Source organism: Chiroxiphia lanceolata, chromosome 5, assembly GCF_009829145.1.
Source record: "Chiroxiphia lanceolata isolate bChiLan1 chromosome 5, bChiLan1.pri, whole genome shotgun sequence".
NCBI classification, from domain to species: domain Eukaryota; kingdom Metazoa; phylum Chordata; class Aves; order Passeriformes; family Pipridae; genus Chiroxiphia; species Chiroxiphia lanceolata.
In genome coordinates this window covers 50,323,829-50,337,246 of record NC_045641.1, presented here as the reverse complement: position 1 = coordinate 50,337,246, position 13,418 = coordinate 50,323,829, and the positions used below count along the sequence as shown (strand labels likewise).

At 41.9% G+C, this 13,418-nt stretch overlaps 1 protein-coding gene across 1 annotated transcript; it reads left to right on the top strand.

Annotated features, from left to right (window-relative positions):
* The first annotated feature begins 226 nt into the window (after window positions 1-226).
* XRCC6 (X-ray repair cross complementing 6) lies at window positions 227-12,641 on the top strand. Its single transcript, XM_032687326.1, has 12 exons — window positions 227-383; window positions 493-602; window positions 701-839; window positions 2,579-2,833; window positions 3,651-3,834; window positions 5,160-5,346; window positions 6,564-6,732; window positions 7,858-8,019; window positions 8,966-9,095; window positions 9,803-9,903; window positions 11,290-11,403; window positions 12,147-12,641. Exons 1-12 carry the CDS (start codon window positions 293-295, stop codon window positions 12,341-12,343), a joined length of 1,839 nt encoding a protein of 612 aa, XP_032543217.1. The 5' UTR covers window positions 227-292; the 3' UTR covers window positions 12,344-12,641.
* The last annotated feature ends 777 nt before the right edge of the window (window positions 12,642-13,418 follow it).

The window sequence follows — 13,418 nt, the reverse complement described above, 5'->3', positions numbered from 1 at the left end:
CGGGGGGCGGGGCCGGACAAGGCCTCCCGTCATTGGCTAAGGCTCGGGGCCGAGAGCAGCGTGGGCGGAGCTCCATCCCTCGGCGTCCCCGCTGCAACCAATCCTCGCGGGGTGGAGGCGTGGCCTCCTGCGGGAGAGGCGGGGTGCGGTGCTTTTCCGCTCTCGCCATTGGTCAGTGTGGCTATGGTGGGCGGGGTCTCCCAGTGAGTGGCGGTTGTTTGGGAGTGGGCGGGGCCGGCTGTCGCGGGTGCTGCGTCTGGCGCACCCCTCGGGCGGCGGTGCCACGGGAGCCATGGCGGGGTGGGGGTCATTCTACCGGGGTGAGGGGCCCGAGGACGAGGAGGAGGAGGAGCAGCAGCAGGAGGACGGGGCTGAGGCGGTCGGTAAGGGCCCCTCACCCGCTCACAGAGGGCAGCCCGGGGCCCGGGGCCTGCCCGCGGGGGTCCACGGGCGGAGGGGTCACTGCTAAAACTGTTTACTCCCGCTCTATAGCGGACCACAGGTTCGGGGGCCGGGACAGCCTCATCTTCTTGGTGGATGCCTCCAAGGCCATGTTTGAGTCCGACGCGGACGCAGAAACTCCCTTCGACATGACCATGCAGGTAAGGTTCGATGAACTGCTACTTGCCAAAGACAAAACTTTCGCACCCTTTACTACGAGTTACTTTTTTCATATTTTGCCCTGTGTGCGTTTTTTTAGTGCATCCGGAATGTATATACCAGCAAAATTATCAGCAGTGACAGGGACCTGTTAAGTGTCGTGTTCTATGGTACAGAAAACAACAAGAACTCAGCAGATTTCAAGCACATCTATGTTCTTCAGGACCTGGACAATCCAGGTAAGGTGATATGAAGATTGTGTAAAGATGGTGTGAGGAAATTTGTGTAGTAGTAGCATTGTCGGTAACTGATCTCTTTAAAATCAGAGTTATTGGATAAATAAGTTCTTGTTACTGAAATCTGTTGGTGGCAGTGGGGATAGATTTAGAAATTTATGGAAACCTTAGAAACTTTGTGAGAGCTTAGCTTTTTCTCTTGTAGTTGGTTCAGATCCTTTTTCTGTGTCTTCTGTTTTAACGTGGTGGTTCACCTGCTGTCTGCTAAACCTAGGAGGATCTCAAGAGAACTCACAAAAGCCCATCACGTGTCTGCTGCGCTTCAGAAAAGTGCATGTCCATGCTAAGGCACATGGATTCCAGCTGATGATGAATATCACAGAATGGCTGAGATTGGATGGGATTTCCAACCCTCCTGCTCAAGCAGGGTCAGCTAGAACAGGTGGTCCAACATGCTAGCCTGTTTGGGGTGTTCCATCTCTTGTTTTCATAAGTTCTGCAATTCTTGAATTTCACTCTTTCATTTTCTTGGAATGACATAGCATGTGCTTGATAACAAGTACCAATTGCTGAATTGGAAAAGGCAGTAGGAGGAGTGCAAAGAATTGCATGCTAGTGGAGTCTTGACGGTGGAGACTTGTGGGGGGATTTTGGCTACAACTTTTAATAGCAGCCTTTATCTCTGAGGAGGTTTGGTTTAATTTTCTTCGCTAGGGGGGTGCAGGTTTAATGACACAGGGGCAGCAAACTGCCATATGCTTCTTGTTCATCCTTTTTCCTCCTCCTTCCCTGCTTGCTCTTTTCCCCCTTTCAGAAGCAGTAGCCTCACCATGCTGATAAAAACAGCACAGGTGAAAGGTGAGTGTTGTTAAAAAGGAGGAGAATTGTATATTTTCTACCCCTGAAGAGCAGTGTGCTCTAGAGAAGGAGGAAATACTAGAATTAGTTATTATGGAGTACATAATTATGAACACTTATGCTATTAATTAAAGGGCAGCTAAGGAGATGAAAATAAAATAGTAAAGGGAGGGGAAGACATTTTCAGATGAGATTTCAAAAGTGCTATAGAGTTTAAGTGAAGGAAAAGGAAGCAGCTCTGCAGAATGCAGTAGCTCCCTTTGTAGCGTAGTGGGAGCAAACAGAGAATGTGCTGTTAGGCAGGTGGGAAAAGGAGTCATTGTTGGGCCGGAGTAATTGTCAGAGCTGTAACAAGACCTAAATGTCACTGTGCTCCCTGTGGCGATCTATAGGGCTGTGTCTGACCTGTGCGTGGATTCTCTCTGACATGAGAGGCAAGGAAGGAGGAGAAGCACTCCACCTTCCCAACATGCTGTGGAGATACCGGGTGTATTTCAGGCTCTTCTCCTTTCTCTGGTGGTGCAGCAGTCTGCCGTGCCTCCGCAGCTGGTGCCATTGCTGCCTTTCCTGCTGACCCCTTGTCCTTTCAGTGTGAAGGGTTTGCGATACTTTGATCCCTACCTGTTTCCCTTCCCAAAAGGAAGAGTCCACAGTGGTATCAAGGCACTTTGTGTCCTCTTGGCCCCCGTAGGTGCTTTGTGATACTGCAAATGTGAGGTGATGCTGAACAGTTTTCTCAGCCAGGTGTTGCAAGGGCACTGCCACAGAGGTGCCAGGGACAGTACTTGGACATCGGCAGCAAGGGACCCCATGTGCATGTTTAGAAGACCTTGTGGTACATCTTTCAGTATTTCTAATGCATGTGAATGCTGTTACCTCCTTAGGTGCAAAGCGTGTTCTAGAGCTGGACCAATACAGGGGAGATGAAGGACGAGCACTTTTCCGCGAGAGCTTTGGCCACAATGCTGACTATTCCCTGGGGGAAGCGCTCTGGGCCTGCTCTAATCTCTTCAGTGATGTCCGAGTCAGACTGAGCCACAAAAGGATCATGCTGTTCACCAACGAGGATGACCCTCATGCCAATGACAGTGCTAAAGCCAAGCTGGCCAGGACCAGAGCTGGTGATCTGAGAGACACAGGTCATTATTTTCCCCTTTAATTTCAGGCAGTAAAACATGTTGTATCCTCACAGCTGATGTTAACTGCATTGCAATTTTGTGATGGAAAAAGAATGTAAAATCATCAGAACTGGGTAATCTTTCTGAAGTTTTCTAAAAATTAGAAAGTCTGTTATCTGATCTGCAATCTAATAACTAGCACTTATTTTCTAGGATCTCTTCTTCTGCATTGATAGCATAAATTGGGACATGAGAGGGCCAAGAAAAGCAAACTTTTTGTTGTACCATTTTCCAGGAAGGGAATACTAACACAAAGTTAACACAAAAGAAAAACTACTTTAATAGCTTCATTTTGAATTAGCTGAAGGACATCAACCTGAGCTCAGAGATTAGACATCAAGTGCTTTGTTAGTTCAACTATGTAGCTGAGATAACCAGTGTTTTTGGAGTTCAGCAGATGTCCTGGAACTGTGAGGCTTCCTTAACCCTGAGGCCCTATAACTAAAGGAAAGGGGATTTTCTGAACTCATTACTTACTTCTATGTTTGAAATAAGATTGTGTTTTATAAGAGCTCGTCACAGCTGTTTCATACACAATACTGTCCAGATTCTTAATTAGGGAGGAATGATTTTCTATGCTGCATTATTTTCACTGAAATTAAAGAATACTTTTTGCCTTTTTCCCTAGAAAATTTTGCATCTGGTGCAGATGACAATTTGGAGCTCATTCTTGCTTAAATTATTTGGGTAGATGAAAAATCTGGGAGTGCTGAGAAACATGATAATGTAAGAAAAAAGCAGTTTCCGATTCTCCTCTTATCTCTCACATTGTTTCTAGGTATCATCCTGGACTTGATGCATTTGAAGAAGCCTGGAGGGTTCGATATCTCTTTGTTCTACAGGGATATTATAAATGTAGCAGAGGATGAGGACCTTGGGATCCAGCCCAAGGAGTCAGAGAAACTGGAACATCTCATGAAGAAAGTACGAGCAAAGGAGACAAAGAAACGGGCTTTAGTGAGGTTTGTGCCTAGTTATGATACATCATTCAGTGGAGGCACCTGATGTCATTTTTAGACTGTGTCTCACCTTCCTCTTCTGAAATGATTGGTCCTTAACGGCATCAGTGCTTACATTCCTCAGTCTTAATTCCTTAGTTCAAGATTAGTGTTTCTTCCATAGCTTGCAAGGATATTTGTCCTTGGTGGATGAGAAGAGCAGAGAGTGAAGCTAGGTCTCCTTTTTTGCTCTGTGTGGCATTTCCTGTATTGAGCTTGAAATGATCATTTGTCAAAAAATTATATCATTGCCAAATACTTACCTGAAAATCTGCAACATGGGAAATAGTTTATAGTGAAACCTGATTGAAATGAGGCTTTTTTTGCTAATGTTAACTTTAAAAATTTGTCTGAATGTGACTAGTAGGTTTTTTGGCCCATTATTAAGTAGTTATATGTGGCCGTTCTGTCTAGGCACTCTGGATTCATACAGCCTTGACATTTCTGATCTCCTACTGAAAGATTAGAGATACTTACAGAGGATTAAAGGGATCTTGACAAAGCAGATAGAAAGTATTTTTGGAACCACGTACTTCGTAACAGTTGTTTTTTTAATGAGTGATTTCATAGCAGAATGATGTGGAAGCACGGTAAGGGAATGAACTTCAAGGCCTAGTGTTTATTTTTTTAATAAATATTTAAAAAGTATCCCAAACTGAGTTGCTGCCATTGCCATTCTTCTTCTACTGACAGCTTTATTTTGCTTTTCTGAGAATGTTTATGAAGTTTTCAAATAACTGGGGAGGAAGAATCTTGTACCTGTGATACCTTTTGGAAGAGAGAAAGTAACATTGATAGTAATTCACTTTTCTACTCTCGGAACTTGAAGGTGTTTCTAATTTTAAGCCTTTATTTCTGAATTTTTCTCTGACTTCTGATTTAATTTTTTCTTGAATCATGATATTGTCTTGATGGGGTTCTTTTGGGGGCTTCTTCATTTTGCATGAACAGCTGTAAGAATTCAGAGTTCATGTTATGTTAAGCACAAGTGGGGTACCCAAATATGAACTTATCCTGTGCTCCGCTTGAGCATAGCTGCCCTTCCAAGTGAAAAAAAGGTAAAAGAAATATGGTAAATTTTTTGTGTTTAGATGATTTTTATGACCAGAAATGACGACATTGCAAGAATATCTTTATACAAGTGAGATTATTACTCAAGTGATAGTATGTTTCCAAGCATACCTGTGATTTTCGGGGAGGAGAACTGGAGGAAGTCAGAGAAAATAAGTTATCTGTGGAGGTGACTTTCTTTTGCAAGTGTCTCAAGTCTGTGTCTGCTTTTTACACAGGTTAAATCTGTATCTGAGCAATGATCTGGCACTTTCTGTTGGTGTTTACAACCTTATTCAAAAAGCTTATAAGCCATTTCCAGTGAAGCTTTATCGAGAAACTAATGAACCAGTTAAAACAAAAACAAGAACGTTTAATGGAAAAACAGGCAGTTTGCTCCTGCCTAGTGACACAAAAAGGGCTCAGGTAACGTATTGATTATATGCCTGTTTTTTCCAGTCTCTGTGATGTGTGTGGGAGATGCCTGTTTTCTTGCTGCTTTTGTTTGTATTCCACTTTCAAGATGAGATGCAGAAATACTTGCATCTGTATGCCCCTGGGGACAACCTGGTCACATTGTGAGCTCTGTAGAGGAAGAGTGGGTTGTGTCTCTGGCCTGACTGTCAGGGGAAAAGCATAGCTGCTGGTGAAAGTGCACTCAGGAACTCGGGTATTTTCTTTCTTTGAGGCAGAACTAGGTTGTCAGAGCCTGACCTTATGTGACCCTGTGCGATCACTGCTGCTGTTACTTGTTGATTCATTAGGAACAGATTTTGTCTGTTTTGTTAAACATTGAAGTGTGAATCACAGGGGGAGTTGGAGTGCTTTTCCAAACAAAAGGCATGTTACCTTTGGAGTTTTTTGTTACATTTTTCTTTACTTTGCCTTCCTGCTTGATAGTTTGGCTGATGTAAATTGAATGTCACATTCCGTTCAGGCACAGCTTTATTTCAAAGCAGGTTATGCAGTTGCTAGGTATATTGTCACAAGTGCATTTTTTGTGTCCTTCCTTGCTAAAGGCTCTTAAAGTTTTTGTCTTAACATGAAATATTAAGTTTATTTATACTGGACGTTAGTTTCTTGAAATAAAGTACAGGAGATAAACAGAAAGCTTTGCATTAAGCCCTGATGTCTAACTTCAGCAGCTGGACTATAACATGGTTTTGATTTTGGATGGTTGAGCAATGCTTTAGAAGTGTTGTTTCTTAGTCACTGTTTCTGCCAGGAGTAGGTAGCTGACGTGCATCTGCTGAAGCAAGTTTAGAATTGGGCAGGACCTCTGAGAAGGTCTAACCCAGCCCAGAGCAAGACTCACAAAACCAGGTCAGGTTGCTCAGAGTTTGTTTGGGACAGCTCTAAAGAACATCAAAGATGAGATGTGACAGCCTCTCTGTACCAAGGCTTACCCATTGTCTTAGTAAAGTGCATTTTGCTAATGTTCAGATAGAATTTCCCTTGGGATAATGGTCACAGTCTGGGACTTGTCGTTTTGGTGTGCACTAATGACAAGTTTACTCTGTCTTGTTCTATAACCCTCTTTTCAGTAGTGGAAGACAGCACTTGCATCCTCTTCCAATCCTGTCCCCTTCTCCCCCAGTTTTCTTTATACTGGCAGCACTATCATCTGCTCTTCCCTGGTGTAGACATACGGAAACCGACAGATTGTACTGGAGAAAGAGGAAACAGAAGAATTAAAGCGGTTTGATTCTCCGGGTTTGTTTCTGATTGGCTTCAAACCACTTTCAGTGCTAAAACAGCACCACCACATCAGGCCCTCTCAGTTCATCTATCCCGAGGAGTCCTTGGTGAGGGGTAAGTAAAGATGGTAAGAGAAGATTCACCACCTTGCATTAGGCTAATGAGCTGATTCACTGTGTGTTTGAGTGGGGATCACTGAGTGTAAAAGCTTTGACTAATTTAAAAACTTGCTATTGTTAAGAAGAACTGAATTAACTGTTACTGCCTCTCTCAGCTGCAGTTATTTGTTGTTCTCTCCAGTAGCAGAAGAGCCACTTCGGCTTCATGTTTCATCCATCATGACAAGCAGCTAAAGATGTAGTTCCAAAACACTTGATTTTGTCATTCATGAAAGTGGAGGATCCTAGTACCTGAAAAGGAGGCAAAGATGCTTTAAAAAAACACAAATGAAAAACAAACCTCAAACCAGTGAAAATAATTGCTGGTTTTAAGTCCATATCTGCTAAGACTGGAAACATGATACTCAGGAAGTATTGTTGAATTAACAGCACTTTATGGTCTTGTAAAGAGAGAAGGAGAGGATGTTTAGGACTGCTTGTTTCCCCCTTTTTATGTGTATACATGAGTCTACTTATCTAAAAATTCCAGGCTGCAACTATGAAGAAAAAATCTCTAGCTCCTCAACCTACCAGTGGATAAAGTGGGCTGAGTTATGATCAGATGCTCTGCAGTATCTGACTAAAGAAGAACCTTTTTGCTAGCTTCTCCAGCTTCACAGTTTCCTGACTCAAACACATTACTTATGTGTCAGTCTTTTCCTGACCACCATATCTGGTAAAATACAAAGCAAACGTGTGCCTCAGGAGGAGTACTGAAGTCTGAATTCTTAGTGTGTTACTTCTGCAAAAAGGTCCTATGATGTGTTGCTACTCTGATATCCCACGAAACAGAAAAAGACTTTGTAGATTGCTGTTTCCAAATTTCACTGTATTTCATTGCTCAGATGCTGGTGATTTTGTTTCTTTCACCAGAGCTCTCTCTGCTCCATCAGGACAGACACACTGACACACTGACATTGTCCATTTCAAGGGTTCTCCCTTCCAAAATTCAATTTTTACTTCTGAAGTATTGCAAGCATTCCAAAGAAGTCCCAGGTTTTAAAACTGTAATATCTAGGGTTATATTCCTGAACAGAGGAGGAAAGCTGTCAGTCTGACCAATCCGCTCTTTACTTTGCAGGGAGTACAACACTATTTAATGCCTTGCTGATGAAATGCTTGGAGAGGGAGATGATGATGCTGTGCAGATACACTGTTCGCCGGAACACTCCTCCTCGCTTTGTGGCCCTGGTTCCTCAGGAGGAAGAGGTGGATGAGCAGAAAGTGCAGATAGCCCCTCCAGGTATGGGAAGGGATGCCTCCTTTCCCTAATGATTGGATGCAGTCAGCATAATAGCGTCCTGCATTGAGTGAAAATAATCTTAGCACCACTCCCCTTAAAACTGGGGAAAGCCCTTTCCAACATCCGTTTTCTTCAGTTTTGTCGTTGTAAGCATCTGATGTTGAATCTGTTTTTAAAACCCCAGTTGCATCAGTGCTTGCTCAGGTATGACCTGGCTACAGTGTTTTCCCTGCCTCCTACCTCTTTTTAGCAAATTCAAGGAACTGACATAAAAATTAAAAGCCTTTTTTTCTGTTTGGTGACTAGGCAGAGTGTCTTTCCTTGAATTTTATCCTTGAATAGATTTTGAAGTATTTCCTTGAAATTTATCCTTGAATAGATTTTGAAGTATTAAATAAATAATCTTGCATATTGAGCCTCACACCTCATCAGCCGAGTGGGGAATGATTAGGGAGCAAAGGCAGACTCCTGCTTTTTTGCATTTTCTCACCTCTTTAATTGGAAAATCATCTTTTGGGAGAATGTAAAGTAGGGAAATAAATCTGCTTGTGTACAAAGTGAAGCATTTCAGTATAACATGTGGACAATACGTAATTTTCAAACAAGTCTTTTTCAAACCCATATCTCGTAAGGTGGGCAAAAAGCAACTCACCAGTATCCAACACATAAAAAGCAACTCACCAGTATCCAACTCTTAGCTATGCATTTAGTTTGAATCTCTTTTGCAAAGCCATTAGTGTGATGTTGGTTATATACATTGAGATTGGGATTGAGTGTCATGCTGTAGGTACTGGGAAGTATTATATATTGCTGTTGTTTACAACAAAAGAGCTAACTAGTTTGGAGTCATCAGACAGATAATAACCATCTTGGTCTTTCCCATAAATTATTGTTTTGAGGCTGGCCTTCGGTATAACTGTTCTCTTGCTCCTTCTCTTCCGTATAGGTTTCCACATAATTTTTCTGCCATATGCAGATGACAAAAGGAATGTTGATTTTACAGAAAATGTGCCAGCCAGTCAAGAGCAGGTGGACAAAATGAAGGAAATAATTCAGAAACTCCGGTTCAAATACAGGTACATGGAGATAAATAATGTGGAGGGGAATGGTATGGGGAAGAAAACACAACTATTGCTTGTTCTATTGCACACATTGTTCAGCTGTGGTGTGCTGAATTTGAAGAGATGAGATTTTGATATATTTTGAGAGAAATTGCTTCTCATTGCAGTAGCTTTGTCCAAACTTTATTCTTAATCAGTCTGGATACCCAGGCACCATAATGCTTTATGTAGCACGTTCTGGAGTTCTTCATAGAATTTCTCTTGTTCTCTGGGCTGTTGTCATTTGTTGCAGAGGTATCACATTTTATTGTGGTTCTGAAACTCTATTGCAGATCAGACGTGGATCGTTTTCATTAGAGCACTTTAGAAGGAATAGCTAGGCCATTTTTTCATTATAACTACGATAAATGCTATGAAGTACTTTATGGGAGAGTTTTTCCTAGATATGTGGAAACTACCATAACTGTTATTAAAGTAGAATGCCACTGTCTCCTTTTGCCTTATCCACCTTTCTGACTCTCACACAGCATTCTAATGTGGTTGATTCATGACAGGATAGTGATTCAGCAGGTAAATTGAAAAGAGGAAAAGCAGTTCTGATGCGATGGATTGTTCTGTGGGAAAGGGGGCAGTTTTATTTTGCAGTAAGTTGGTGGTAGATCTTAAGTGTTTTGTCTGTCTTCTTGGCAGCATGCATTGACATTTTGGGGAATTCTTGACAGGACTGACAGCTTTGAGAACCCGGTTTTGCAGCAGCACTTCAGGAATCTGGAGGCTTTAGCACTGGATATGCTGGAACCAGAACAAGCTGAGGATCTTACAAGTGAGAATTATTGGTGGATGCGAAGGGAGGTGGGAGACTGTTGACTTTGTTCTAAGTCAAATACGGGCTACTACAACCCCAAATGTCTTTTAAAAAATATTTTAGAATGTGTGGTTCCATGATGTAGAATTCTGGATGTGTCCATTCTGAAATACTGAAACTGTACTTTCTAATGCTGTCACTTTTAAGGTAGAGAAAAAATTGCTTACTTTACCATCCAAAATGAAAATTGAATCACCTTTTTTCTGTGGTGACAAACGTTTTCTCTGAAATTCCTCTCTTCAAGATTCTCATTAATACTTCAGTCTGATAAATGGGCAGAATTAAGAGAATTATTCTGCTGGGGGCCATTGTGCCACCGTGTGGCTGTGAGAGTTTATTATGTAAGAATATCTGCTCCTGAAGGGGAATTTTTTTTTTTAAATTATGAAATGGTCTTAACAAACAATCGAAGTCCCTCTGCTAGCTGTCTTAGAAATACATGACAGAAACAAGCTGTTCTGCCCCAAACTACTTGCAACCTTTGATAGTAACCTGTTGTATTTTAAAATTCTGAGACTAGACCCGGTAGCAGTATAATCAGGGAGAAGATCTTCTATGTCACTTCTACTGTGTAAGTTTTGTTCTGCATATATATATATACACATATATATCTTGCAGGGAAGTGTGTGAGTCCATTACATATGTATAATCACAGAATAGGTCAGGTCGGAAGGGACCACAGTGGGTCATGTGGTCCAACCTCCCTACTCAAGCAGGGTCATCCTAGAGCACATGGCACAGGATTGTGTCCAAACAGTTCTTGAATTTCTCAAGTGAGGAGACTCCACACCCTCTCTGGACAACCTGTTCTAGTGCATGGTCACTCGCACAGTAAAGAAGTTCTTCCTCATGTTCAGGTGGAACTTCCTGTGTATCAATTCTTGCCCCTTGCCTCTTGTCCTGTTGCTTGACACCGCTGAGAAGAGCCTGGCTCCATCCTCTTGACACCCTCTCTTCAAATACTTACAGACATTGATAAGGTCCCCTCTCAGTCATCTCTTCTTGAGGCCTAACAGGCCCAACTCTCTCAACCTTTTCTCATAAGAGAGATGCTCCAGTCCCTTCATCATCTTTGTTGCCCTCTGCTAGACCTGCTCCAGGAGCTCTGTGCCTCTCTTGTAGTGGGGAGCCAAGAACTGGACACAGCACTCCAGGTGTCCAAACTCTTCATATTACCAAGAACTGTAAAATTCTCATTTGGGAATATCGTAACACAGGTATTTGCATTTTGCATGCTTGCAAGACGCTTGCAGACAAGTTATTACAGAAGCACAACTGTATCTGGTCATGGCCTTGTTTAGACTTTCCTGGGTTTGAGAGAGCAAATCTTTTATCTTTTGCCAGTGCCAAAGTATGAACAGATGAACCACAGGCTGGGCAACCTGGTAGAGGAGTTTAAGCAGCTGGTTTATCCCCCTGACTACAATCCCGAAGGGAAGGCTGTAAAGCGAAAACAAGGTAAGTAATGGTGGTGCAGACACAAAACATAGTGTCTGTATGTGCAAGAATTGTGCAAGAATTCTCTTTACTGATCTCTGCAATGAAGTGAATTTATATCCAGTGTTGATTCTTAGAGAGTAGAGGATATTGTGGTATCCAATCAGAGAACTACTGGAATGAGAAACTGCAGAGTGAAGTATAGGAAGTAATGTGGGTAAATGACTGCAAAATATGTATATATAATTTTAGTAACTTTGTGCTTTATGATAGAGTAGTAAAATCATTCATACTTTCAGTTTGTGTTGGTGAGGGAGCAGACTTTTATGCATAGGCAGTTCAGCAAGCCCAAGATGGGTATCTTTAGGGCTAAATGTGTGAATAATGCTGAAGTGCCTGTGTAGTTTGGGAGTCTATGAAATTCTGCATGAAGTGGGAGTGTCAGTTAGCTGAGTTCCCTGTGGAATCATTGCATTCTGCTGTCTCCATGAAAATCCCTTAAAAGTTTCATTTGGAGGGTGATCTTTCTGTCAGAATACAAAGTTTCACACTTCAGTTAAGATCACTCCTATCAATGAAATACTTACTACATGACTTACCTAGTGACACCTGTTTCTTAAAACAAAACATGGCAACCTGTGAATGTGTAGCTGTTAAAGTACCATGTGCTAACAGCCATTAACTGTGGTATGTATAAGAAATGTTGATGTCTTTCTATGAAGAAAGTTTTAAGAATCCTTGTGATCTAAAATTTGTCTTTCTAGCTTCTGATGACCAAACTGAGAAGAGGCTCAAGGTAGAAGTCTCAAAGGATGAGCTGCAGAGTCATGTGCAGAAGGGCACTCTGGGCAAGCTCACTGTACCTATTCTGAAGGAGGCATGCAGGCTTTTGGGGCTGAAGGGTGGAGGCAAGAAGCAGGAACTCATGGATGCTTTAATTGAATACTTTAAGGAGTGTTAAGCAGGAATGGAAGGCCCTGGTTGACTTCTGTCTGCTTGGAATGTTGGTTATCTTATGTGAATGCTGTGTCTGTTTAATCCTGCTATGAAAGAGAAGGCAACTAAATGTTGCTGTATCTAGCACTGGAGAAACTTTTTACTCATAGTTGTGAAACTTCTCTGCAAAGTTGGATTCTGTTGACAGTAGCCAAAGGCAGAATTAAATTCCCTGTGAACTCAGGTCACCCACCGTACATGAACAGAGAGTTGTGCCTTCCTCATTTCTTAATAAAAGTTATTTTGGACTTCTTACTTTGAAACACTGACTATACCATGTTTGAATCATAAAGACAGCAAAACTCACTTCAGTGTAAGAAAACAGAATGATCTGTCTTAAAAGCATCACATGAATTCAAGCCAGCAGGTCCAGTCTGTGTGCTAACAGAGGGTGTAAATGTGGTGTATTACTCTTTGACTCTCCAAAACAGCTGGTTAGTATCAGTACTAGTAATCAAATTGGTGTTACCAAGATTACCAGCAGATCATAAAGGACAAAAAAGTCATTACTGGGAGACAGTAGCCAATCCTTTGGGCAAAAAGCTAACACTTTACAAAGCTGCACAGCCAGGTCTTCCATTTTTAAATTGTAATAGCAGAAGCTGGTTTAAAAAAGGAAAAAAATTGTGTTCCCTAGAAGGCTGCAAGCACTTATCCCAATTAAATTACTGAGATGGCATAGAGCTTTTCCACTTTTGTAGTGAGTATGAGTCAGACTGTTGTGCAGGCTTCTGTACTTGAGTCTGTGCTTTAAAAATAGAAAAAAATAGTTGTGGAAAGTAGCTGTTAGGTACAATATTTTTACTTTTTTAATCATACTTGTGGAGACAGCAACTGGGGCTATGTTTTGGTTTTCTACCTCTGCCACACCCCACCTGTTTTGCAGTGCAAGATGACTAAAACCAATAAACTGTTGTTGCCCTTGCTCTGTGAAACTAGTAATTATTTAGTGAAACTCTTAATCTTATACGGGATGCAAACAGGATACCTGAGGTGTCCATTTTGGTCTGCATAGTGTTTTTAGTGTTCAGAGATTCCTG